Source organism: Ursus americanus, chromosome 5 (assembly GCF_024610735.1).
Source record: "Ursus americanus isolate L20-20 chromosome 5, mUrsAme1.1.p, whole genome shotgun sequence".
Lineage (NCBI taxonomy): Eukaryota > Metazoa > Chordata > Mammalia > Carnivora > Ursidae > Ursus > Ursus americanus.
Window position 1 is genome coordinate 8700369 of NC_142131.1, and position 27793 is coordinate 8728161.

Sequence of the window (27793 nt, forward strand, 5' to 3'; positions counted from 1 at the left end):
CAACGTGGGGCTTGAACTTACAACCCCAAGATCAAGAGTCGCATGCTGTACCCCTTGAGGCAGGCAGGTGCCCCTCTAGGATTTTTTTTTTTTTGATACCTTTTTAAGTACTTTTGACTTAAAAGATTAAAAGGAGGGGTGCCTGGGTGTCGCAGTTGGTTAAGCATCCCACTCTTGGTTTCAGCTCAGGTCGTGATCTCATGATCGTGGGATCAGCCCCGCATGAAGCTCTGCACTCAGCACAGTCTGCTTGGGATTCTCTCCCTCTTCTCCCCTCCCCCAAGTGGTACTCTCTCGCTCTCTCTCTCAAAAAATAAATCTTTTTAAAAAAAAAGATAAAAAGGAGGCAGCCTAAATTAGTACGTCTATCAGCTAGGAACTGTATTAGCTGCAAGTAAGAGAACTCCTCTCCTGCACAATATATAAATTCCAAAAGGTAAAAGAAGGCCGAGCTGTCTAAGGTTGGAAGGGTAACCTGAATGTCTTTGGAAACCCATGCTTCTAGTTTTCTGTTCCACCATCTTTGAGATGTGACTTTCAGTCTTATGTTCACAATGTGGCTGCCAGAGCCCATGCCATAGAAATCTATATTTCAGACAGAAAGAATGGGGAAGACAATAGACAAAAATACCTAGTAGCAGCTGAGTCTACCCAACAACTTTTTTTTTTTTTAAAGATTTTATTTATTTATTCGACAGAGATAGAGACAGCCAGCGAGAGAGGGAACACAAGCAGGGGGAGTGGGAGAGGAAGAAGCAGGCTCATAGCAGAAGAGCCTGAAGTGGGGCTCGATCCCAGATCGCCGGGATCACGCCCTGAGCCGAAGGCAGACGCTTAACCGCTGTGCCACCCAGGCGCCCCTACCCAACAACTTCTAAAAGCCCAACAGCTTCCACTTACATCTTTTTGACCAAAACTGTATCACATGACTACTCCTTCCTTAAAAGGGAGCTTGGGAAATGTGGTTTTGGTTTTGGTGGGTTTTTTATTAGCTTTACCTTTTTAGTTACTGTGATAGTACTTGTCTTCTTACAATTAGGCAACAAGAATACAATCTTTTAAAAGACAAGTTTTATTAACCAAAAGTTTACCCAGTTAAAAATAATACGAAAAAATAGTTTGAGGCGTAAGGTAGGAAAAATAAGTTATTTTACATTTTATAGACTTACTGTTAGAAGTTTTCTAAACTTATTTTGACTTTTTTAGGGCCTGCAGATAATAAATAACCACAAAAATAATAGTAACATTACAAGTTATAAAGTGCTTAATATTTGCCAGTAACTGTTTTAGGTACTTTACAAACATCTACTGATATAATTCTCAAAAGGGTCCTGCGTAGGATTTTTCTCATTTTACAGATGAGGAAACTGAGTACACAGAACAGTTACTTGCCAAAGTCACGTAACTGGATTAACTGGATTATGTGACCTGGTGTGTGGTTGAGAAATTGTCTGCGGAAATAAAATGTTATATGAACTCGGAGTTGTGTTAAATTCTGGTCTTCCATTTCTTTACCGTATGTTTGGCAAGGCACTTTGCCTCCCAGAGCTTCTTATCTTTAAAATGGGGTTAATGAGAGCACATGATTGTTGTAAGGTATAATGACAGTAATGTAAAGCATCTCGTGTATCGACGAGTAGATAGTAAGGACTCAGGAAATGGTAATTGCTGTTTTAAATACAGTGTGTATGTTTTTATATAGAATCGGTATGGTTCAATCAAAAAGGCAAGATTCAGATTCTTTTGAAGCCTTTCAGTCAAGGGAAAAATAAACTATGAATTTTAAAGTGAACTTAGTTTTATATATTTTTCAGATCAATGTTGAACTGTGTGGATTGTTTGGCACAAAGCAAATTGTAATTTCTCATACCTCCCAAACTGTTAATCCAACTGAAAGTGCACCTGGCACAATCAAGGCATTTCTTTCTAAACACTGTGCTGACCACCCAGACAACTGGGATGATCACCTATCAGCCATTTCATTTGCCTTCAATGTAACTCACCTGGTATGTGTCTTTTTATAATTGTGTACTTTTGAGTTATGGCTGTTTCTTGGCTACATAAATAATTTATTACAAACTGTTGTTCGTTTTCCTTAAAATAGGAGCCTCCTAAAAATACACCGTATTTCCAAATGTTTAATCGCAATCCTTATATGCCTGAGACTTCAGATATTCTTCGTGAAGTGGATGGTGATGATACAAGCATGTTTGCCAAAATTCTAGGTGCAATTAAAGAAGCTGATAAAATAATGGAGAATAAGACAACTTCTGCAGGACAGGTGATTCTATTAATAGAAAACTCTATAAAAATCCATGAAGTAATTAAAAAAATTCCAGCACACACACACACACACACACACACACGCACATATAGTGTACATATGATCTACTAAGCCAGATTTTTTTCTGTTAAATTCTGCTTTTGTCTTGATTACACAGTGTGCTTTATTAATTAAAAAATTCTGGGAGACAGTAATGGGAAAACCTTGTTCTTTGGAATCAAGGTGAGCTGAATTCATATTCCTGGTCTTATTGCTTTCCAGTTGTTTGATTTGGGCAAATTACTTAACCTGTCTCAGTTTAACTTGTAAAGTTGGGGTAATGATACTGATGTTGAAATACTACTTTTAAGAATTAAATGGGATTCATGCCTGCTTTGCATTAGTATCTTAGTAAGTAACCATCTTGTTATTATCTGCATTTACCTTCAAGAAACTACAGCTCTTTCATCCCGTCGTTCTCTCTCTTTTTTATTTTGCTCTTGTAGATGGAGAACAACAATCCTGATGAACTAAATAAAAGCAAAATCATTGTTAAAAAGAAACCAAAGCAATTAAATCCATTTCATTTAAAAGTGGGTCATGAAGTTTTAAGACAAAGGAAAAATTGGTGGAAGGATGGTCGTTTCCAGTCTGAATGGGTTGGTCCTTGTGTCATAGACTATATTACGGAAAGTGGATGTGCTGTTCTGAGAGACAACACTGGGACTAGACTTAAAAGACCTATCAAAATGTCCCATCTTAAGCCCTATGTAAGAGAGTCCAGTGAACAAGGTAAGCATCTGTCACTTCTTTACATTTTTACTTTCTGTGAATGAGGAGGGAAGTTAAAAATAATGTAAGAATCTATGCCCAACCCAGCCAAAACCCCTTCTCTTAGTTAGGTTTTCTTTTCTCTTCTCATTTTTATAAAATGTGGTATAGTTTTAGACCTCAGGTATTCTGTTTTATTAGAATGACTCTTCTGAAACTGTCAGGCTTGTAAGAGATCTTATTCTGATTTCTAGTGTCCTTTTCACACATTTACCCCACAGTTCATATAGAAAATAACTAGACCTGTTTCACAGAAGGAAGAATTACGTCTTTTCTATCTTCACTTTCACAGTATTTTATTTGTCACTTTGTGTCTCAGTTTAGCATGAGAAAATATCAACTAAGATAAATGATGCCAAAACCGAACATACTATCCAGAATTCTGTTGTAAGATAAATGTACTAGGGAACTTTTAAAAAAGTGATTAATTTTTGGTGTTATGCCATAGTCAGGTTATGATAGATGCAGGGGAGGGTATAGAGTGGGGTGTAATCAGAATGCTGTAAGGTGCTATAAGAAGAGATGATAGCCTGATCAAGGTTATACTTATCCCCAGATGTGGTTCTGAACAGTCAGAAGGATATCCTGATTTCTTTAACCTTTTCTTTCAGAGATTAAGAGATAAATGACATTTTGCTATGGCTTTCACATTAAATCCCACTTAATGGAGACTGTTTTATTCCGTCCTAGTTTAACCGCTCCCTAGAGTTTCTCTGGGGTGGATAACTGAGAGGGAGTGAATCGGTACCTCAACCAATTAATTTTGCTTTTCCTATAAAGAAAAATAAAGCATCAATATCATTTGAATATGAGTAACAATTAATGGAAGGTGAATTTAGTACATTTTTTAACAAGTGAGTTTTTTAAGAGGCTTAAGTGAGTGTTACAAGAGCAACAATAATAATACTAATTTTATTTTTTCAGGATTAAAAAGCCCTTGGGGGGTGCTCAGTAAATAGCTCAACTTTACTTCTGATCTGGATCCAAACTCTCAAGTTAAAAACTCTTAGTACCTTTCCTCTGCTTGTGACAGCCTGATTGCTCTATTCGTAAACTTACTTTGGACTGTTCTAATCCTGAAAGCTCACATTACCTTCATTCTCTTGGTTGAAAGATCGGCACATTCATTCATTGTACTTCTTCTCAGTACTGAGCTGCTCTTTGTGATTTATGTCTTATGTAAGGAAGTAGAAAAAAAAAGATTATACAGGTACATGTTGTCCTTTCTTCTCTAGCAAGATTTTCTCCCTAACCTCAGCATTCAGGACTCACTGCCTTCTAATGGGTTAACCTTCCTTAATTAATACAAAATTTACATTTAAAATGTTGCTATATCAGGGTCTGCTTCAACATTTTGCAATTTGCTCTTGCCAAAGACTTTCTCAGAAAGGAGGCCAAGCATTTTGCTAGTCCTGCATATTTCAGAATCTAATTGAGTAGAACAGTCTAAACAGAGGCAGTCTAATTTTTCCCTCATGCTTGAATTCTCTGCAGATACTTCTTCCAGTAATATAAAGGAAATTGAAATATTATTACTAGCGTACATGTAAGAAACTGAGGTGGTAGGATAAGATTGTTTTTTCTTGTTAACCAAAAGTAATGTGATCTGGCCATCCTGGAATCTGGTTCTTGATTACTATTTGTTCCTTATTTCGTGTTTCTTTTCTTTGTAGAAATAAAAAATAAATGTGATTTCTGCCATCTTTTTCTTCAGTGTCACATATTATCCTGAAAATCTTTACCTCAGAAGCTGATTTTAAAGAGCCCTTGAATTGAATGTAAAGCATACTAAATGTCTTTGAATGTCTTAAATCTTATTCTTTCATTTGACATAAATTTGGAAGAGGTATAGCCAAAAGAACTATGAATTTGCCTGTACTTGTCATTGCCACTCTTACCAGCCGTGAGATCTCGTAGCTGTTTTAAAGACTCACTGTCCAAGGTAGATAAGCTTCGGTTGCCAACTACTTATCCATTCTTATCTAGAACATAATGTAGAGGGAGCACATTCAGTACTAGGTCTACAATATTTCGCTTTGCTATTTTAAGTAGGCCTATGTCATTTTGTCTAGTTCAATGCCAGGTACTTTTTCAAGACTAATTATTTGTGTAAGTTTTATGACATACTGTAGTATCTTTTTGTAATTATAACATTCCCCACTGAAAACAAAAATATTACTGACTCATTATTCTATCCCATATAGATTTTGAGTAGTTTTATTGTTTTGTTTTGGATAGGAGTTGTGATAGATTTCTGTCCACTGGTTGTCCTTCACAATTCCTGAGATGGTTTTCATTATTTTATAAGTTTCCTATTGGTGCCGTAACAAATTACCATAAATTCAATGGTATAAAACATATGTCTTACAGTTAGAATAACTGTTAGAATAGCTTAGAATTCCAGCATAGATAGGTCTAACTGAGCTAAAATCAGGCATTGACAGGGCTGTGTTCCTTTCCGGAGGCCTTAAAAAAGAACCTATTTCCTTGCTTTTTTGCCTTTTTCACCTTTTAGGGGCTGCCCACATTGCTTGGCTTCTCTCCTGCCTCTGTCTTCAAAGTCAGCAATGACAGGTAGAGTCCTCACATCACAGTCACTGCAGCCTTCTCTCTTCTTCCTCCTTCCACAGTTAAGGACCCTTGTCGTTGGGCCCACCTGGATAATGCAGGATAATCTCCCTGTTTTAGGGTCAGCTAGTTATCGGCCTTTAATTCCATCACTTCTCTAATTCTCCTTTGTCATGTAAGGTAATGTATTTACAGGCTCCAGGGAGTTTTAGTATATGAACATCTTTAGAGGCCCGTTATTCTCCCTACATTCATGAAACAAAACAAATCTTAGTTCTTTATTATTAAGCCCATGATCTTTATTTCATTATTAATATAATTTATCCAAAGAGCCTCCCTTTGGACTCCTAGTTGTATAATCTCTAAACTGAGAGTCATTCAGTTCTCTATTGTTAGTATTGGTTATCTAGTATAGTGACAATTGTGTAATATCAAATTACAGTTGTTTTGTCATAAGAAAGGATGGATATACTAGTGTGGCAACGCATTCTAATTTAGGATTATCAGGCCATATATAGTATTAGTCTGGTCACCTCTTTTCAGAATAAGAAATTTTAGTATCCAAAAACTGTGTACTTTATGTTTGACAAAATAAATTAATCCGAATCACTCTGACTTTTCTGAGACTTTAATTTTAACTTATTTTTCTCCTTAGAGAAGTTTAAAAATTTATTTCTTAATTTCATTTTTTTACTCCTTAAAACTGTGTAAGGAAAAGTATGGCAAAACTGCTGATAACACCTTACCTCCACTTGTAAAAACCTAAAGGCTTACTTATTCAGTCTGGTCAAAACTGGAATCATGCTTTCATCAAACAAATGTCATAATGATAATTAAAATTAAATTAATAGAATACAAAATAAAGTTTATCATGTAATATGACTGAATAGAAAAATGTTTTACTATGGTATGTTTACCTCTCTCTATCTTGGGGGCAAAAATTTATCTTGTTCTTCTTCATATCCCCAATTCAGGATTATCCTACATCAGTACTATCCAATAGATATATATAAAATGCAAAAATTATGTAGAAGTATAATTTTAAGTTTTCCAGTAACCACGTTAAAGTACAAAGAAATATATGAAAATAATTTTAATAATATATTTGATATAACCCAGTGTGTCTGATTATTATTTAATCATAAGTATAGGGTCTCAAACGTCTCTTTTCTGGTAATTTTTGGCAGTTTGTTTTGAAGTTAAAGAGCATTTCTGTTGGCTCTAGTAGATTTAGATCGTAGTAGGAGTTGAAACATATTCGACCTTTCTGAATGAATGAGAATTTGGGGGCTTTTTTCTACACAAACAAGGCTTGAAATCTCCAGAGTAATTTTCTGTTGCATATAAAATGATTTGTGTAGAATTTGCCAGGTATAGTTCTTGTTCTCTACAGTTTTATTACAATAGGTACTTTTTTTTAATTGGTAAATTTATCACTTATTTAAAAGAAAAAGTATGTGTATTGTATAAAGACATATACACACACACACATATATATATATATGACACATAGAAACTCTCCTCTTACAAACAAGTGAGGTTGATAAAGTCCATTTGTTTCAAAGTCTAGTGTAATTAAGAGGTGTTTAAGCTCAAGGTCTGTGAATGCATTTCCAGGACATCAGAGTGGCAACTTTTAAGAGCTTTACATCTATGCATATTTTCCCCTGGATGTATTTTTCTAAAAGAGACATGCTTTATCTGTATTGGAAAAAAATGTTTGAGACTGAAAACTTCCTTCATCAAAGTTTTTAGCAAGGATCTTTAGAAATACCTTAAATCTATGGTATCTGCTGTCACCGATACTTTGCAGCAACGAGGAGGCTTTGAAACTATGGAATTCCTGTGGCTTATTTGAAAAATTTCATTAGCAATACCTTTATCATACCTAACCTTTTAAAGTTCTCTTATATATTAGTGTCTAGCCTTCTCCAGTATTACGAACCTAAGAGGGAAATGAACTTTGATGTTGAACCTCTAAGCAGCACATTCTGAAAGTATTTCAAATGTATTGATCATGTTTTTGCTTTCTTGCTGCTCTTGGGCAACAGCACTTCTCATGAGTTTGTATGATTTGGTTTTTATCTTTCAGAATTGTTCTCCTGTCCAGCAATTCACCCCATGCTAACGTACAAAAATCAGTTAGCCATACTTATGTTTTCATCAGAAATATGTATATCTTACCATCTTTTTCAATCTAATTACTACTTTTGCATGAATAAGAATTGGTGGGGTAAAACTTGGAAAACCTCTCAAAACTAAAATACCAAGTTATACTTTGCCTAATGAAGAACAGAACGGGCAAAACTAAATGTCCATACAAACCCAAGTCCACGTAGGCCGTCTGTGGGTAGAGAGCAGCATTTGATCTTTTAAATTTTTAAATCAAAAGTTCTTAAATGTGTAAACTTATGGGATTGGAATAGGTTCAGTGAGGTTTTCACATATTAGTACAAGAATGGGTAGAATAGGATTGTGTTACAGGATTTATTAGGGAATTTATCTGCTCTGAGAAACTTTCCTGGATTTCTAATCTAATGGGCAATTAATCTTCCTTTTGCTATTTCTTGAACTTGAAATTTGAGGGCTCTTTAAGCTATTAAAATCTTAAAGAGAATCATTACTGTTTTGGGAGAAAATCCAGAAAGAGAAGGCAGGGGTCCAGGAAGTTAATCATCTGTGGTAGTAGAGTTCCTTGTTGTAAAGAATTAAAATATTAGGTTGGGAGGAATTCTTTTATATACATTAACTTTTTTTTTTTTTTTATAAAGATGCTACTGCTTCGCCATCAGTTTAACATTCATATTAAGCATTTTTTTCCTGATAGTGATGATAAATTCGCTCAAAATAGAATAAAATGCTAACAAGGGAAATTCCTTGTCAGTATTTCAGTATGAATTTAGCTCCACCTTAAAAGTTCATGAGCATTTTGGTATTAAATTAGACTTAAGCTAAGCATTTTAAACTTCCTACTCACATATAAGCCTGCCTATCGTATAAGCCTGATTCTAGTAACTGCCGTATAAGCCTGATGCTAGTAACTTCATCTTCATTTTAGTTTATAATTTCAGATTATAAACAACTTGGTATTATTGTCCTAATTATAAACAACTTGGCGTTGTTGTACTAATATGGAGTCTATGAAGATTAAAGTTACAAATGTAACTATTTAATTTGTTAAATATCTTTCAATATCCCATTAATTGACTCAGAAGGCCTTGCAAAAGCATATCAAGCCTATCATCATCAAAAATAGAGTTTTATAACTTTGCTTTTAATCTTCACAATAATCTTCAGCCACTTCTACCCCCTCACACATATCTGCCAAAGACAGGTAAAACGAACAGGAAAAGTTGGCTCTTTTAAAATCTTTGATCTTTCCTGAATTCTATATATATGAACTGTCAAATGTATGTATCATTTTATTCATCCTTTTACTTGTATATTTATTTAGTAGATAGGAGAACCCCTGAGAAGTTAACTGTATAGTTAATTTTTATTACTTGGGATTTTACATTTAACATTGTTTAATTCTAAAATGATGTTTAATTGTAATTCTAAAAGGTGAATTTATGATGTTTCTTCTTTCAGACAGTCTTTATCTCTTACAAGGTTCGGTAGTGGCAGATCATGACTACATCGGATTGCCTGAAATTCCAGTTGGAGCATACCAAGCAAATATTCTGGTAGAAGATGCAACTATTGGTGTAGTCGATAATGAATTACTCACATCAAGCAAAGATCGTGAACTATTAGAATTTAGAAATGCCAAAATCTCTCCATTGATAGAAGATCATAGCACTCTTGAAAAGCAGACTTTCAGTCTGTTGGACTCTTCAAACCAAGTCCTTGAATATTTAAGTTAGTAAATATCAAAATTCATTTAAAGTGCTTGTTTAGAAAGTATAACTCCTTGAATCTTTATCTTTTCCATTTAAAAAAAGTTGTATAGAAGTGTCTTGACACGCTCTGAATGACTAAATCCTGAAGGTTTATTTTATAACTATTAATTTATGTAAGCTTGTGTCATGTTTGAATGTCAGTACGTATATATAAAGGCAAAGGAAGCATATAATATATGGAATTCACCTTTTCTTATGGAAATAGAATAGGCAAAGCATGATTGCTTCTGAGGAAGGAAACTAAATTCCAGCTCTAGACTGTCAAATCTTTCTCTGGTATTGGTACCATGTTTTCAGTTTAATTTTTTTTTTTTTTTGGAGTATTTCTCCCCTTTAAAAAATAAGTTTGAACTACCTAGAATGGGATTAATAAATATTTATTCAACTATAACAATGAATTAAGTGCAACTTGTTTCTATGTCATTGGAACTTTTAAAACTAATATTTTAGGGAAGAATTTAGAGTTGTTTAATGGGCTCTTATAGGATATTGATAATTTCACCTTCTAGGTTCAGAATTTGTATCTGAATCTATATATTTTGGTTTGAAAACATTTGTGCATTCCACAATATATATTAAAGTCAAAAGCACCCATTAATAAGATTTTTTTCTGCAATCTTAAGTAAATAATAATATAACTAGTATCAGGGATTTTAAACTATAAAGTATGATATTTATAAATTTATTCAACAAATATTTATTATAAAGCCCTTTGAAGAATACTGTGGGAAAGTTAAAGGGTGAGTTAGATGTGTGCCTCATCTTCATAATAGGCGTACAGTCTGGTAAGGATTACAGGCCATATAAGCTATGTATACACAAGTTAGAGATTACGTGCTAAATTCCATTAGAGAAAAACAAATAATACACCTAGGGAGTCAAAAAAGAGAGAAGTTACTTCTAGATAGAAAACTTAGGTTTATGCTTAGAAGGATCATTTGAGTTTGACCTTGAAGAATGCACAGGCTGTGACGAGAGGATACAAAAGAATTAGGGGAAGAAAAATGAACGGCGATGTAAAAGTAATGTAGTGATTCACAGAAAGCTTTTTTTTGTCTGCAGTACCTCAGGTGTAAGGTGAAGTAGTAAGATTTGGGAAAATAAAGCTGAAAAAGGAACTAGGAAACCTAATGGAGGGCTTTGAATACTGTAATGGATTGAATTGTGCACCTCCAAATTCCTGTGTTGAAGTCCTAAACTAGTACTGCAGAATGTAACCTCATGTGGAAATAGGGTCATTGCACATGTAAACATTAGTTAAGATGCGGTCATACTGGAGTAGAATGGGGTCCTAATCTAATATGACTGATGTCCTTATAAAAGGAAGAAATTTGGACATAGACTCAAGGACAATGCCTTGTGAAGAAGAAGACAGGGATTGGGGTGATTGTTCTACAAGCCAAGCAATGCCAAAGATTACCATCAAACCACCTGGGACTAAGGAAGAGGCATAGAACAGATTCTTCCTCACAGCCCTCAGAAGGAATCATCCCTGTCAACACCTTCATCTCAGATTTGTAGCTTCCAGAACTGTGAGGCAATAACTAACCTTTTTTATAAGCAACCCAGTTTGTGGTACAGCAGCCCTAGCAAAGTAATACAATACCTGGCTAAATTTTTTTTTATTTTCTGAGTGTTTTTGAAGGTTTTTGTTGGTTTTAGTTTTGCGGTTTTTACTTTTTTTTTTTTTTAACGTAAGCTCTACACCCAACATGGGGCTTTTGAACTCAATACCCCAAATGAAGAGAGTTCCATGCTCCACCAACTGAGTCAGCCAGGAGCCTCTATTCGTTTTCGTATAGGGAAGTGTCATGATCAGAACTACATTTTAGGAAGTTTAATCTGACAGCTAATAGAGGAAGAGAGGATGAAAGAATGGGGATTTGTTAATACGATTTTGCAGTGATGATGAGTAATAGGAACCTAAACTGTGCTGGTATAATTATTAATGAATAGAGCATACCTTAAGATCTACAGAATATCTCACATTTTATCAACCATACTAAACAGTGCTATGATACTGAAAATGGAGATCTGAGATATTGCAATTACTCATTTAAGAAGAAAGATTAAATTATGTTTCACGTAGGCTAAAGGATAAACGATTGGAGGAAAAGAATATCTATCTGGGGCTTTATCTTATACCATAGACCAAGTAAATTCCAGGTAGGATTCCAGAAAGAAACCTTAAGAAAGCATAGTTGTCCCAAATAGCGATACCTGTTATGTTCCCATCAGCAGACCAAAGTTCATGATGGAGTCATATTGGACCCCCGATGGTAAATATAATTGTTGAAGTGTCCTTTTCTTAGCTCAAATGAAGTGCCTTTCCTTCAATAATCATCTCATTCAAAATCAGTCTCTTCTTTATTTTAAGAGGGTAATTAGTAATGAGTCATTTTATAATTACAATTTCTAAGCACTTTTTAAAAATTCTGCCCCAAATAATTTCTGATCGAACAGATCTTTATCCTGTGTGCATAGATTATGGTGGACTACGCAATGCTGTTGTGTTTACAGATTACCCCCAAATCTTAGTGACTAAACACAATGAAACTTTATTTCTTTGCTACATTCTTGGTTCATTAAGGGTTTGGCTCTGTTTGTATCCTCCAAGATATAGGCTAATAGAGCCTCACCTATAGAATACACCAGCCACCACGGCAAGGGGAGAATGTGGTGAACGCAGCGCTAGCTATGCAAAGACTTGCCATCATGTTATGTACAACCTTCCTACTCAAATTGTAGTGGTCGAACCTAGTCATACTCTGCTAACGGGTACAGTTTTCTTTTTGTGGCAATGGTACAAAAGTATTAATGTTAGTGATGTTAGTTGCATAACTGAAAATACTAAAATCCACTGAATTGTACAGTAAAAAAGGATGAATTTTATGAGAGTTACATCTCAATAAAATTATTATAAAAAGAGTCTAAACCAGAGCTTAAAAAAAATACTAGCCACATATCCATACCTAACACCAAAGGATAGGCAAGTACAGTCCTACTATATTCCTGGAAGGAGGAAAACCGAAATAGTGGTAGATAACGGTAATAGCTGCTGTACTTACCTTTGTTTACAAATTCTGCTGTAGGCCATTTTGATGAATCACTTTTACTTCCTGATAAATAGCCAATACAAGCTATTCAGATAAGCTGCTGATTTTGTTACTGAAATCTTGGGATTCTAATGTAGAGATTCCAAGTACAGATTGTAAGTAAGCAAATACACACACACACACACACACACACACACACACAAATCAACAAATTATATACACACACAGTCTTGTCTCTAATGTCTGCAGGGCCCTGTCAGTGAAAATAGAGGCCCCCATACTATATACCTAAATAATCAGAAGTTATAAATCGCACTAACAAACTGTTCCTACCTTGACAAACATGCCTTCTTAAGGTTCCCAGAATTCCTGGACTCCTCAAGCCCTGCACTAGTGAGTGGCAAAGCAGGGAGAGATGGACTCAGAGAGCCCTCTTTATCCCAGTGCCATCTTCTCTCAAGGACAACCCAGCCCAACTCCTGCAGATGCGCTGCTTGAGCAGTTCAGACCTTTGGAATGTGCTCTCCAGCTTCATCTGCCCTTCTGAGACTGACCGGGAAGGCCTTGGAAGAGGTTCTCCAGGTGAGGAGGGGCATGTCCCTGGGCTCTGTGGTCTTCTCACCCTGTAGGGAGGGACATATACTGGAGTGGGACAGAGCCTAGTTCGTAGGCAAATCCCTCTCGCCTGGATTTCAGGGAGATTTTCTAGAAGTATATAGTAAAATTTTGACAGAATTCCAGAAATGTCTTTATGAGGTTTTGTGTACCACCTTGTGGTATTTTTATGAACACTTAAAAACATGATATGGTAGAAAATAGAGATGCTGAGCGACAGTAAAAGAGAAATATATTTTAAATGAGAATAATATCTTGGCTTGAAAGGTTATCTTTAAATATCATGATTAACATTTCCAGTGTAAAATTTTCTTACGTGACTGTCTAAAAACAAAGCAACTCGCCAAGGTTTATAAAAGATGACTTAATACATATTTAGCTATGGGATTCACTCATACACAAAAAAGAGATGTATTAAATGTCTGCTCTGCTCCAAGTGCTGTTCTGGCACTGAGGTTATATTAGTGAGAAAAATCCCTGCCCTCCTAGAGCTTACATTCCAATAGGATAGTAAATAGTACCCATAGTTCTTAATCAATACATTTCTTTACTTACATCCAATCTTAAAATCTTATTGGTAGCCTTTTGCGCAGACATCTTGTTGGGATCCCTCTGTTGAGCCGTGAGAAAAAAGTAAGTATTCTCTTCTGCTTATTTTTGACTGCATAGAAAGTTGTAACAGTGTTTTGTTCACACATCTGAAAAGGACTGTGCCACTTCCAATGGGAGTTTCTAACTAGTATAATTAAGAATTAAAAGAAAAAATAAGCATTTAAAAAGTAAACTAATTTCAAACTTTTGTTTCCTACAAGTGCATTTATTGTTCAGTGGGAAATGCTAGCCTTGTGCAGTGTTAACAATTAATGTTAGGCAGGCAAAGATCAATTCAGTGCCATCAAATTAAAAAGTATCTTAATTGGTAGCTTGGCCTAAGCTTGAGGCCCAGGCCAAATGACTCTTTTGCTTCCTCTAATCAATCCCTCAGTGTTCTCCTCACCCCCTCTCTTCCTCATGCCTGTTAATGCTACTTCCTTTGTGTACCCACCCACAACTTGTTTAGAAGCTAAGTGGCACTGGGACCAGGGGACTTGCCGTATCTGACCACCTCATTGTCCAAACTTTGGAGGTCCTTGTGAGGAATACACCAGAGAACCAATTATTTGGCCTGGTGGGTAGCTGTTGGAGACCAGATAGCCAATGACAACTTCATTCCTCTCCCCTACATCCCAAGGAAGCCTCTGTTAGTTCTGAAAGGCCTCAGGAATTGAAGTGGAGAATGGAGGAGAAACTAAAGGGAAGGGAGTCTGACTTTAATCCTTGCCCTGTACCATTTTCAAATAGTGATGGAGAGAAAAATACTAAATGGAATGGTTCTCTTTCTCCAATATTGTGTCTTTCTATTGCATCATAATACAAATCTATAGTCTCTGAACTTCTGAGCAGTATTTTGTTCTGGGTTTTGCTCTTTTTATTTAGAGTTTCATCCTTACAAATATATAGATATATTACTCATTTTTCAATTTTATGTGGTAAATAAACAATGATAAAACGATCATAGTAATGGTTTACATGACTTGGTCATAGCTAGAAGTAAGTCAGTGGCTAATATGCCTAGTCTTTCAGAATAGGGCTTAGAGGGACGCCTGGGTAGTGCAGTCGTTAGGTGTCTGCCTTTGGCTCAGGGCGTGATTCCGGCGTTCCGGGATCGAGTCCCACATTGGGCTTCTCTGCTGGGAGCCTGCTTCTTCCTCTCCCACTCCTCCTGCTTATGTTCCCTCTCTCGCTGGCTGTCTATCTCTGTCAAATAAATAAATAAATAAATAATCTTAAAAAAAAAAAGAATAGGGCTTAGAGTCAGACCTCTGTTAAGCCATACCCATTACAAATTATGTTTAATAATCACTGATTTTACCTGAGGTAATTAATATGTTATGGTTTGAAGAGGTAATGACTTCTTTTTATGTAATGTAAAAAAACTATAAAATCCAGAAAAAAATATAAAACTCATAATTCAAAAAAAATTAAAAAATAAAAACTTATAATTCAACATACAAAATGACAACTCAATTTAAAAATATGCAGAGGGGGGTGCCTGAGTGGCTCAGTCAGTTAAGCATCTGCCTTTGGCTCAGGTCATAATCCCAGGGTCCTGAGATTGAGCTCCACATGAGCCCCTGCACTGGGCTGTCTGCTCCACAGGGAGCCTGCTCGTCCCTCTCCCTCTGCCTGCCACTCCCCCTGCTTGTGCGCACTCTCTCTCTCTATCAATCAAATAAATAAAATCTTAAAAAAATACGTGCAGGGGACTCGATTACACATTTCTCCAAAGAAGATATACAAATGGCCAAAAAGCACAGGAAAAGATGCTCAACATCATTAGTGATTAGGGAAAAGCAAATCAAAACCACAATGAGATATCACTTCATATCTAGAGTGGCTGTAATATTTTTTAATGGAAAATAGCAAGTATTGATGAGAATGTAGACAAATTAGAACCCTTGTACATTGCTGATAGGAATGTAAAATGGTGCAGTCACTGAGGGAAACAGTCTGGCTGTTCTTCAAAAAGCTAGACAGAATTACCACATGACCCAGTAATTTCACTCCTAGGTATATAACCAAAAGAATTGAAAGCTGGGACTGGAGGAGATATTTGTACACCAGTGTTTATTGCAGCATTATTCACAATGGCCAAAAGATGGAAGCAACCCAAGAGTTCATCAACAAGTGGATGGATGAACAAAATGTGGTATACACGTACAATGGAATATTATTTAGCCATCAAAAAGAATGAAGTTCTGAATAATGTTACATCATTGACCATTGAAGGCATTATTCTAAATGAGATAAGTCAAACAAAAAGGACAAATATTATATGATTTCACTTAATGAAATTTAAGAATAGGCAAATTTATAGAGACAGTAGATTAGTAGTTACCAGGGCTTAGGGGAGGGGGAAAGGAGAGTTAATGGTTATTGATTACAAAGTTTCTGTTTGAAGTGATGAAAACATGTTGGAAATAGACAGTGGTGATGGTTGCACAGCATTGTGAATGTGATTAATGTCACTGAATGGCAGACTTCAAATGGTTAAAATGGCAACTTGTATATTATATATATATATATTTTTTTTTACCATAATTTACCATAAAGTTAATAATATAATATACCAAAAATTATTAAGGTATTCACTTTAACTGGGTAGATTTTATGCTATGTGAATTATGTCTCATCAAAGTTGTTTAAAAAGATTTGTGAGATGCAGCTTAAATTGTCCTTAGAGGAAAATTTATGACTTAGGTGCTTATATAAAAAATAAGGGTTATAAAGTAATGAGTTAAGCATCTAATTTAATGTGATATAAGAAGAACAAGTGAATAAGCCTAAAGAAAATAGAACAATTGAAATCACGAGGATAATAGAAATTAATGGAATAGAAAATGAACATATAATGACATGAACTGAAGCAAGAGTTAGCAATTCTCCCAAGAAAAAATAAACCTAGGGAATTTATAAATAAATACTGTGTGGTAAAAAGAGTCAGAACCTGATATGAGGCATATATTTAAAAGATAGAAGATATTATAGCTTTGTTTCAATAAACTTGAAACCTTAACAAAATGGATAAATTAAAAAAAAATGAGTCCCTGAACTCTACCTCTGAAATTAATAATAAACTGTGTGTTAATTCATTGAATTAAAATAAAATAAAGTTTAAAAAATAAAAAATACAAAGATCTTAAAGAATTAAAAAAAAAACCAAACTGAATACAGTGACAATGTGCATTATGACTAATTGAGTAGATCCCCAAAATTAAAGGTTGATTTAGTGTGAGGAAAGCAATTCCTTTAATTAATGGCTGCATTTCTAAGAGACATGGCAAGAAAGAGATGAAACACAAATACTTATAACTGAAGGAAATTTAAGGAACAGTTTAAAGAAGGATTAATGGAACCCATAAGGCATAGTTGGACATCCCTTTGGTGACCGGAAGCCTCTAGGAATGAAAGGGCAAGGAGAGGAAATGCTTAGTGAGAGATGGAAATATGGAAGAGGGTTTAACCATCAGTATTTGTAGCCATAGGAGAATGCATCTTCTGCCAGAACCATAACAAGTCATTCCTTTGACCAATGAGGGCTACCACTCTCCCATCTCCTACTATTGCCTCTCATTTGTCAGTCTCCATGAAAAGCCAGTGGCAAGAGAGCTTGGGGATGCAAGCAGTAAAAAGAAGCCTTGTAGGGAATAGAGCAGTAAAGGATAAGGAATGGATTTGGGGTGTTCACTTTGAGAATAGCTGGCTAAACAATATGATCAAAGGTAAAAAGAAAAGTTGTATAATCATCTAGTTGGTCAACTTCTGCAAAAGGCTAACTAGATAGTAAATATTTTTAACTTTGCTGGCCATAGAACTACACATTTTTGCCATTGTAGTGTGAAAGCAGCCATATGTACTAAACAAGTGTGTGTGGCTGTTTTCCAGTAAAGCTTTATTTTTTAAAAAATGTGGGCTGGATTTGGCCTTTGGGGACATTAGTTTTTAGACCCTGAATCTAGTAGATGCACAAAAAATATTTGCTGAATATTAACATCCAATTGAAATTTAAAACAAAAACAACAAGAAACTCTTGGCAAACTCAAAAGAGCATTTCCTTATCCCAATATATTATCTGTTATTAAGAAAAAATCCTCTAGTAAACTTTATACTTAAGAAAACATTGGAACTATTCTCTTTAAGACCATGAACAAAACAGGTGTTACTGAAATTGTATGAGGTGCTTTAGCCAGCATATTAGGGCAAGAGAAGAGAAAGAAAAGTCATAAGATTACAAAGAAAACTAGTCATTTGCAATAGAAATCATTGTCCACATAAAGAACAAATATAGATCAATATGAAAAAGATAACCTAATATAAAAATGGGCAAAAGTCTTGAACAGGTACTTCACAGGAGAGAATAGTGAATGTGAATAGCCCCTGCAAATACCTTTTGTTTGCCCCTACATACCAACTTTACATTCTTCATCCTGTGCTCTGTCCAGGATCCCAGCATCAGCAGAGTTCCCATTCCCTTTGACTTCCAGTTGGATTTAGCCAATGGGGATTCCTGACAGAAGATCAGAAGGAGGAAGGAGAATGAAGTTAAGATATTTGTTCTCCTTGATCTCTTCCCCACTGTAGCTATTTCTTTTAACCAAAGGTTTCTGCTTTGTAAGACTATTCTAGGTTTCCAGTAAACCTTTACTCCTATTGTCCTCTTGGGTCTAGGAGTGGAAACAATTCTATTGCGGACAGACTGGGTTCTCCTATGCTCCATGTACATCTTTGTACTTAGTTCCTTTGATTATCCTAACTTATCATTTGTTCCCGATTTGAATCCTCATACAGTCAATCAATGTATTAAAAGATGCTCAATCACATTAATGGAAAAAAGTGCAGATCAAAACCATTACTAAGATGACTTAAAACCTACCATATTGGGAATAATTAAAAATATCAGCAAGGATATAGAACAGGTAATACAGTTAAACATAATTGGTGAGCGTATCAATTGATACAACTTTTGGAAAAACAATTTAGCATTATATAGCAAAGCTGAAGATGCACAAGTCTATAATCCAGCAATTTTGCACCAGGAGCTATGTTCAAGAATGTTTATAAGAGGATTTTTTTTTTTTTTTGGTTATAGCAAAACATTGGAAACACCATAGATATCCATCAATAGAATGGATAAATAAATTGTGACCTATTCATACAATAGAATACTAAATGGCAGTGAAAACAATTAAGTTACAGCTACATTTCAAAAAAGCATGAATTAAGTCAAACACAATAGGGAGGAGAAAAATCAACTTACAGAAGAAGGTGACACATGGGCAAAGTTTTGAATAAAATGAGAAAAGTGTATACGTGGTGTGGGGTGGGAGCAGAGCATTCCAGAGAGAAGAAATAGCAAGTGCAAAGATGCTGCAGTGTTTCTGTGTCTGGTGTTTTGAGGAATAAGAAGGGGCCCAGGAAACCTAGAACAGATAAGGGGGAGTATAACAGGAGATCACAGAGGCTAGGGGGTAGAATAAATTGTCTCTGGCCATGTAGGCCATTGTATGGACTGTTTTTAGTTTAATATGGGAGCTCACTGAAAGTATTTGAGAAAAGTGACATGATCTGACTTATTATTATCATTTTTTTAGATAATCACTCTGGAAGCTGGGATAGGAATGGGCAGAGAAAGCGCTTTTGTGGTAATTCGGGGGAGAGATGATGATGATGATGGCATTGATAGCAGTGGAGGTGGTGAGAAATGGTTAGTGTCCGTTATATTTTGAAGGTAAACAGGATTTGCTGACACTGAAAATAGCTGTTTAGAGGAAGAGAGGAGTCTATGAGGACTCTAAACTTTTTAGGCTTGTAAGACTGGAAGCCACTGAGATGAGGAACACTAGGAGGAAGAGGTTTGGGGACAAAAAGAGGAGTTCAGTTTGAACATGTTGAGTTTGAGATGATTATGATACATTCGAGTAGATCTTTTGGGTAGATATTTGGCTATGAGTCTGGAGTCCAGGGGATAGGAATTCAGCATTCATTTATACACAGTTCAGAACTCTCCAGAATAAAACTTTAATTAATATGTGCCCTTTTGGAAAGGCTAAGACATTCTCGTTGCTACAGATCGGCACTTGCCATTGACCTGCCACATTTCTTGTTAATCGTTGCTGAGGTAGCGATCCAAAGCATCTGGCGACCGATTATACGTATTCTGTGGCTTTATTTATATTACCTGGCGGATCAAACAGGCTCAAGCAAGGTTCCTAGCTTTATGAATGAAGGCAGCAAAACACTTGGCCCTCTGCCCCCTTTTGATGGATATCGCTGCTGCAAACACCACATTTAAGGGACTACAAATAAAGCATGCAAGTTCTCAAGAATCTCATTCTCATCTGTTGGTAGAAACTGAATGAGACAGAACATTAGACTCCGCAGTAACGTACTGTTTTGCAATCACATAGCACTTGGTCTTTGCTAAGGAATTTACAATCCAGTGTAATTTATATAGAATATCACTTACCTATTTTTACCTCAATTTTCAATTTGAAAATTGGAGAATTTTTTTTCCAGAATAAGAATCAGAAATTCTAGAAATATGTCCTATCCTACCTCACAAACTTGAAGTTATTAGCCTTTAATTCTAAATCTTCCTTCGAATTCCAGTCAGTTCATAATAGAACCTAAAAGTCTTAGCGTAGCATATATTTTACTAAGATACCTACATTGACGAGGTCATTGGGATACAGGGCTTTACTGAAGCAATATGACATTTCAGTTCACTCAGAGAGGAAGCTGTGTTTGGTAAAGAGTTTTATTCCAGCTGTGATGAAGGACTGGTCATACATAAGTAGGGAAGACAGAATGGGTCCTGAAGGTAGTGAAGTAGAAAGCTGAATGTTTTCTGTTCTCCTCCCACACATGTTCGGTTCTTTCCATAGGTACCTTCACATCTCTCCCCTCTGGGAGGCCTTCAGTCTTTCAGGTTTTGAATGTCACAGACTGAGGCTCCCTGAGCTGAGGAATCCAAAGTAGGCAGTAGATCTATCTGTGTGGTGAGATGTGGGGAGGGGGTTACAGCAAGAGGACCGCACCGGGCAGAGAATTTCTGTGGGACACACACTTCCACACACGACAAAAATGCTCCCATATCTGTGGGCCTTTACCTAAGCAAGGAAGGCAGTGTTGCGGGACACCTTGGGGAGGGTTATAGAGTTGTCCTAAGTAGGACATCTATAGAGCATTTTCAAAAGTTTGAAGCTAGGGAATTCATTAGTGAGGCCTCTGGTAGAGGCAGGAATGACTCATTATTTGAAGGAGCTGTGACTCAGTTTTGGAAGCCATGAAGCCATTTCTCTGAGGCCCAGCTGAGATTGGGAGTTTTTAGGCTTCGAGGATGGCCGTGGTTTACCAGGCTTGAATATGATTGTGTGTATGTGTATAAAATTAATGTTCCATAAAATTCACTCATTTAAAGTGAAAATTCAGTGGTTTTTTAGTTTCCATAGAGTTATGATTTTAATCATTTACTATAGGAAATGTCATTGTAAACAACTTGAAACCAACCATGCTGCCAGCTGCAATCTAGTCTTCTTCCCCTTTTCTGACCTGTTCTACCACAGAATCCACGCCTACCTCTTCCTCATCTTTCTCCAGAGCTGCCAGGTTTTCCTGGGCCTCAGTGACCTCTCCTTCCTTCATGCCTTCCCCCATGTACAACGCATACATTTTCACTTCGCCTTCGTGAGATCACACTTACGGTTCGGGCAGGCCCAGAGCTCAGCCGTGGCAGCGGTGTTGCTTGGCGTGCACACACTCCGTTGCACTTTGGCCAGGTCTCCCTGGGAATGACAGTCGGAGGGCTGATGGTTGATGCCCACTTTAAATCTAGTTGGGCAACGTCCACAAACCGGGTGGTGCACTTCATCCTGATGCTGGTAAAGGCTGTGTTGATGTGGCGTGTCCCCCCGATACCACATGCTGCAAACCATGTACTTGCTGTGGCAAGGGTCCTACTTGGCCATTTGACTGGCTGGCTTGAAGCAGGCATTGGTCTTGACCTCAGACAGCTGCTCAGCATAGGCCTTCTTAGCTGAGATGCCTGGGGGTACGTGGCCCGGGAAAAGTGGATGTGGGGGTTTGGGACCAGGTTGGTTGGGAATTCTGTCATTCACATTGCAGAGAGGTGGTGATGGTGGACATAATCTGCCCAATCAAATGATTGAGATTGGTATGTATGATATCCAGGTTGCGTTGACATAGGTCATAGATGGCTTCATCAGTGACGATGAGGGCACAGTGAGAATGATCCAAAGTCATGTGGCTGATCAGGAAGGAATTGTAGGGTCCCACCATGGCTGTGGAAACCTGGAGGACTGGCAATTTGAGTTTGGACCTCTTGCCATAGACCACCAAGAACTGTTTCATGAGCAGGGGCACAAACCCGGAGCTGATGCTGCCCCCAGAGCTGTGGAAGATGAGCAAGTCTCATAGCCCTGTACACAGATCTGCCAGTTTTCAGATCCGGTCCAGGTCAACAATCTCCTTGTCGATGGTGTGATGGCCTTTGGCGTCATTACTGCCTGTGTCTTCTTTCCCAGGAATCAATACCAAGCATGTAATTTTTTTTTTATTTTTACTTTTCTGAACCTAATTTTAATTTTCTCTTCTTAAAATGCCAATAGGTTAACAAAATATGCAAATGATTTTGAGTGACATTATATGTTTATTTTTGCCTCCTTAAGTGCTCATGTAAAAAAAAGTAGCTAAACAATTTCATGGTTTTCTGTTCTTCAGTTAGAGAATAGCGACTCCATTAGCAAAGAGCACATGGACACTGTCAGTATCTATGTGATACCCGATGTTACACATCTTTCCAAATACCTAGATCCTTGTCATGATGGAGTCATAAAAACCGGATGACTAACAGCATTTTAAATTATTCTTGAAGACACAGCCATCATTCACTGAATAGACCCTCTTTTATGAATGCACAAATCCGTGCAAATTTTTACTGTTTTACCACCAGATGTCAGCCATTCACTACACTCGTAATAACTACTCTGAAGAACTCCATGAGAAATCTATGTGGATGTCACCTTCATCTCTCCTTCCCTCTGTCCCTCTTTCACCCCTTCCTGTCAGTCCGTCTATCAATCATCAACTGACCTATTATTTATTTATTTACTTATAATGCACATATTTTTTTCTAATCTATCTAAATAATGGAAGGGATACAGGAGATATTTTAAGAAAACTGACACAATACAGAGTTTAAATATTGTCATATACAAATGTGAAAATGACACTAACACGTATTTGGTCTGGAATTCAGGCTCTTTTCAGCCCAGGATCTTTGGGACCAATGCAGTTATTTTTCAGCCTTTGTTTCAGAACATACTTTCAACTGTCACCCAGAACCTTTGCTTTTTGGAATTTTTATTAGATTCTTGTTACTCTGGTATTATATCCTTACTGGAAGCGTTATCAACTACATATTGAACAAACTATGCAATATTTGATTTTTAGAGGAGTTCTAAGGTGATTAGAAAGCTGATTAACTGTGGAAGAACTACGCAGGAAGAATTTTCTCTTACCAACAACTTACGTTTAATTTTTTTCTATTAAATGCCTTTTGGAGCATTAACATCCCTGACTAGAAACTTTATCAGGTGCCTGGCTCTACTTAAATCACCGAGATTAATACAATGGATTTATGCTTTCTTTTTTCCCTCAATATTGTGAGCTATTTGAGTTCTGGGAGCTTAGCGGGTATCTACTGCTAAATGAATTTTATTCTCTAAACTTATATTACAGCAAGCCTGTAGTGGATTGTTGGTTACCTCCTTAGCAACCATTTTCTTCTATCTCTCTTTCTTATCTGAATTTTGTTTAGGTGTCTAGCACTTCTCTTTTGGAGCCATGGAACTTAGAGAAAGTTCATTGCACCAAGCTTCATGCATGAGCCTGAGTGGTGTAAAAATAATCCCATTCCCTATGCTAATGATTAGTTCAGAAATCACCATGGAAGGTCCAAGGAAAACTTTCCTCACTCCTGAAAGAGTGGACTACAAGGCCTAATAGATATATCTTTGCAAATCTGTTGTTATTTCTGAAAAAGAAAACACTAGTGTTCTTATATTTCTGAATCCTTTTGTGGGGGGTGATATAGATATGGCGAAAATAGGGGAGGCTCTCTCATATTTTCAGACGCCTACCAGAGACGTCTTTCATATCACATAGAAAGAACATTCTAGAGTATGAACCAACATAGAGGAAAACAGCTGCAGGCGAGACAGAGAGAGAGAGAGGGAGAGAGAGAGAGATCTGATGTTATTTTTTGTGTCCCTAGATCCTCTTTTATGAGACAATGAGCCAATAAATTTCTTTCTTATTTTATATAATTATACCTAGTGAGATAAGAATTTTAATAAGGGAAGTCTGTTAAGCACCTGGAAAAATGTCTAGAAGCTAGAAAGACAATAAGAGCATGGCCATTTGAGAAATAAGTAAAATACGGCTTCTTGGAGTGAGGATGATGAGGTGAGTTGGGGTGGGGGCGAGGGGTGGGGCTGTGATGAAGCTGAAGAAGTAAGCAGCCCCTGGGACAGAAGTCTTGCTGGTGTTCACCATTCTTTTCTTTTTTTTTTTTTTTTTTAAGATTTTATTTATTTATTTGACAGAGAGAGACAGCCAGCGAGAGAGGGAACACAGACAGGGGGAGTGGGAGAGGAAGAAGCAGGCTCCCAGTAAAGGAGCCTGATGTGGGGCTCGATCCCAGGACTCCAGGATCACACCCTGAGCCAAAGGCAGACGCTTAACGACTGAGCCACCCAGGCGCCCCTCACCGTTCTTTTCTATATTGAAACGAAATTCAGAGCCTTAGTGAAATTCTTAAAGATTTCTGTGGATTTTATGACTGTTGGGAAAGATAATAAATTAGACTTCATCACAATTAAAAACTCTTTGAAAAATAAGGTTAAGGAAATGAAAAGCTATAACTCATATTCTGGGATAAAATATTTGCAAATCAGGGCACCTGGGTGGCTAGTTAGTTAAGCGTCTGATTTTGATTTTGGCTCAGGTCAAGATCTCAGGGTCATGAGATCGAGCCCCACTCAGTGTGGAATCTGCTTGTCCCTCTCCCTCCTCTCCTCTCCCAACTCGTTCTCTTGCTCTGTCTCTCTCAAATACATAAATAAGTAAAATCATAAAAAGAAAGACTTTAAAAAATATTTGCAAATCAAATATCTGATAAGGGATGTTTGTCCTATATATATATATTATATATATTATTAGTTCAGAAATATATATATATATATTAATTAAACAGAAAAATAAAACATTTTCTAAGAATTTGGACTAATGAGATTTTATTACAAGTATAATTTGTTTTCTTTGTCCTATTAAATAGAGAAAGTATTTTTTACTTTTATTAGCAGTCTTCAGTAAATTCATATGTGTGATAAAATCAAATATATCAAATGTAGTTAAATCCAAGTTACTCCTAATGGTTTTGAAACCCTTCTTGTTGAGCCAGCCTGGCTTTCCAGTCCTTCCACCACTGCACCCTTAAACTATGCTGAGCTGTAGCCACATTGCTAATCCCCTAATATGACCAGCATTGTCCCTTAGGTCTCCTCTCTCTTACTCAAATACCACTTTCTTTATGAAAACTCTCTGTTCTTCTGTCAGAAGTTTGATAGCGTTTTGCATATGTTCCTCTTACGCCTTACACTGCGATTATTGATAGACTTACTCCGGCTTCCTCGCTAGATTACAAACCCTCAAAGGCAAGACCGTGCCTTTTTTACCTTTGCATTTTGCACATACTGAAGCTTAATCAATGTCTGTTCAATGAATCCTTTGACTTTTCACTTATTTAATTTTTATTGGATTACCTGGGTACACACTTTCTGACAGATGTGAGAATCATAGTAACATTTTTAGGAAAGAAGCCATTCCTTTATAAAGGAGGCCAGACAAGGCTCAGAGCAAAGCCCTAGAAATTTGAAATTCTTAAAGATTTCTGTGACTTCCAGGAAATATAATGATGTAAGAGAAAATAAATGGAAAAAATCAAATTAAATCAACCTATAGAGGCATTGGGATTAGTACAACCAGACTGGTCAATGCCTTTCTTTGGTTCTTACTTAAAAAAAAATATATCTATAAATGTATGTGATGGGGTATGCAGCCAGGGATTACACTTGTTTTTCTCTTCTTTAATAAGAAAAAAGAGAATACAATGAACACACCACTACAATGTAAATCTCAGTAGAGCTAGGATATTGCCTTTTACCACTGTGTCCCCAGAATTTAAGAGTTGTTTGCTTTTAGACACTCAGAAGTGCTTACTAAATGACAAACAGTTGTCAGAAATTACTTCCGAATCATGGAAGGAAGTTTCTCTGGCTAGGTCAGGTTTGGACACTTAAGACTCACCAGGGAGTCTGTCTTAGAAAGGGATAGATGACCAACAGTTGGTCCCCATATCTGGTAAAGAAGGGCCAATGGATTATTCACAGTAGCCAAGATGTGGAAACAAATAAATGTGCATTGACTGATGAAGGAATAAAGAAAATGTGAACACACAATGGAATACTATTCAGCCTTAAAAAAGGAAGGAGAGCCTGCCATTTGCAACATGGATGAACCTGGAGGACATTATGCTCAGTGAAATAAGCCAGTCACAGAAGGACAAATTTTGAATGATTCCATATAAAATAGTCATGCACAAAGCGGAGTGTAGGATGGTGGTTGTCAGGGATTGGGGTGGCGGTGGGGGAGGGGATGGCGAGTTGCTATTCAGTAGGTATCTTGTTTCAGTTACGCAAGATGCGTAAGTTCTAGAGATCTGTTCAACACTGTGTCTATAGATAGCAATACTGTGTCATACATGCAAATTTTCTTAAGAGAGTAGATCTCATGTTAAGTGTTCTTACCACAAGAAGAAGGGCTAATGGAACTCTGTGAGTTTTGAGAGTTTGAGAGGAAGAACTCCTAACCTCTAGTATGGATTATAGGGAGGGAGGAAGGCGATGGTTCTGTGTCTGTAGGCACGGATATGAGGATCAGCCCTGCCCCAGGACTTTGGGCCTATCAGTATCTGAGAAGGTGGCTGTGCATGTGAACTAAAAACGCCCAGCACTAAAAACTTTGGCAGTCAAAGGTCAACCATAGAATCTCGGGGAGAGGTCTGGATTGGGCGGCCTTGGGCAGCTGGAGAGCAACAGCTCTTTGGACTGGTATAGAAGATATATTCAACAGTGACATTATGCGGCAGCAAGAAGCAATTGCAGTGTGGACAGCTCAGACTTGAACATGGCCCTGCTACATCTGCAAACCTACTGATTCCATGCTCCATGTCCTCCCTTTAGGATTTGGATTTTTCTGACCACTTCAGAGAAGGAAAGGAGAGGAAAGCCAATTATCAAAATGTTGATAGCTGGCTTTCTGTCAATAAGAAAGGAAAGGACCGAGCAATTAAATAGGATAATGAAAGGTATTTGACTATATTTGTGCCAAGAGTTTGGGGAATGTATCATATTAATTGTAAATAAAATGAGGGGATTATTTAATGTTCGTGAGGAGATACCACCAATATTTATTGGGGTAAGAGTAAGACTCAGTCATTTACAGAAGAATGCCAGCTGAAAAATGAAGACAAAATAATACAATTAGAAAATCATTATTTAAGAGCTCCCCCAAAATTATAGATTCAGGAAAAGATTATCAATGGATACAAAGACCACTGGATAAAATTTCGTTAGGGAATAGGTATTTACATGGTCTTAAAAGTGTTTTCTCTCAGAAAACACTTACTTTATATATATATATATATATATATATATATATATATATATATATATATATATATTTATATTTATTTATTTGTTGGACATCACTTTATTTTTATTTTTTAAAATATTTTATTTATTAGAGCATGAATGGGGGGTGGCAAAGGGAGAGGGAGAAGCAGACTTCCTGCTGAGCAGGGGGCCCTATGCAGGGCT

General features: G+C 36.7%; 1 protein-coding gene across 8 annotated transcripts in view; it reads left to right on the forward strand.

Annotated features, from left to right (window-relative positions):
* GIN1 (gypsy retrotransposon integrase 1) overlaps nucleotides 1-27793 on the forward strand; it is an 89658-nt gene that overhangs the window by 16495 nt on the left and 45370 nt on the right. For 3 of the 8 annotated variants that reach the window (XR_015724357.1, XR_015724356.1, XR_006781545.2), the window contains exons 5-10: nucleotides 1815-2006; nucleotides 2105-2281; nucleotides 2770-3055; nucleotides 9254-9523; nucleotides 12977-13202; nucleotides 13817-13868. Coding sequence is in view for 4 of the 8 variants with exons in the window: in XM_045808334.2 (XP_045664290.1) it covers nucleotides 1815-2006; nucleotides 2105-2281; nucleotides 2770-3055; nucleotides 9254-9523; nucleotides 12977-13014 (963 nt within the window). In the remaining 4 variants the exon portion in view is untranslated. The other 5 variants (XR_006781548.2, XM_045808334.2, XM_045808335.2 and 2 more) reach the window with 5 other exon arrangements.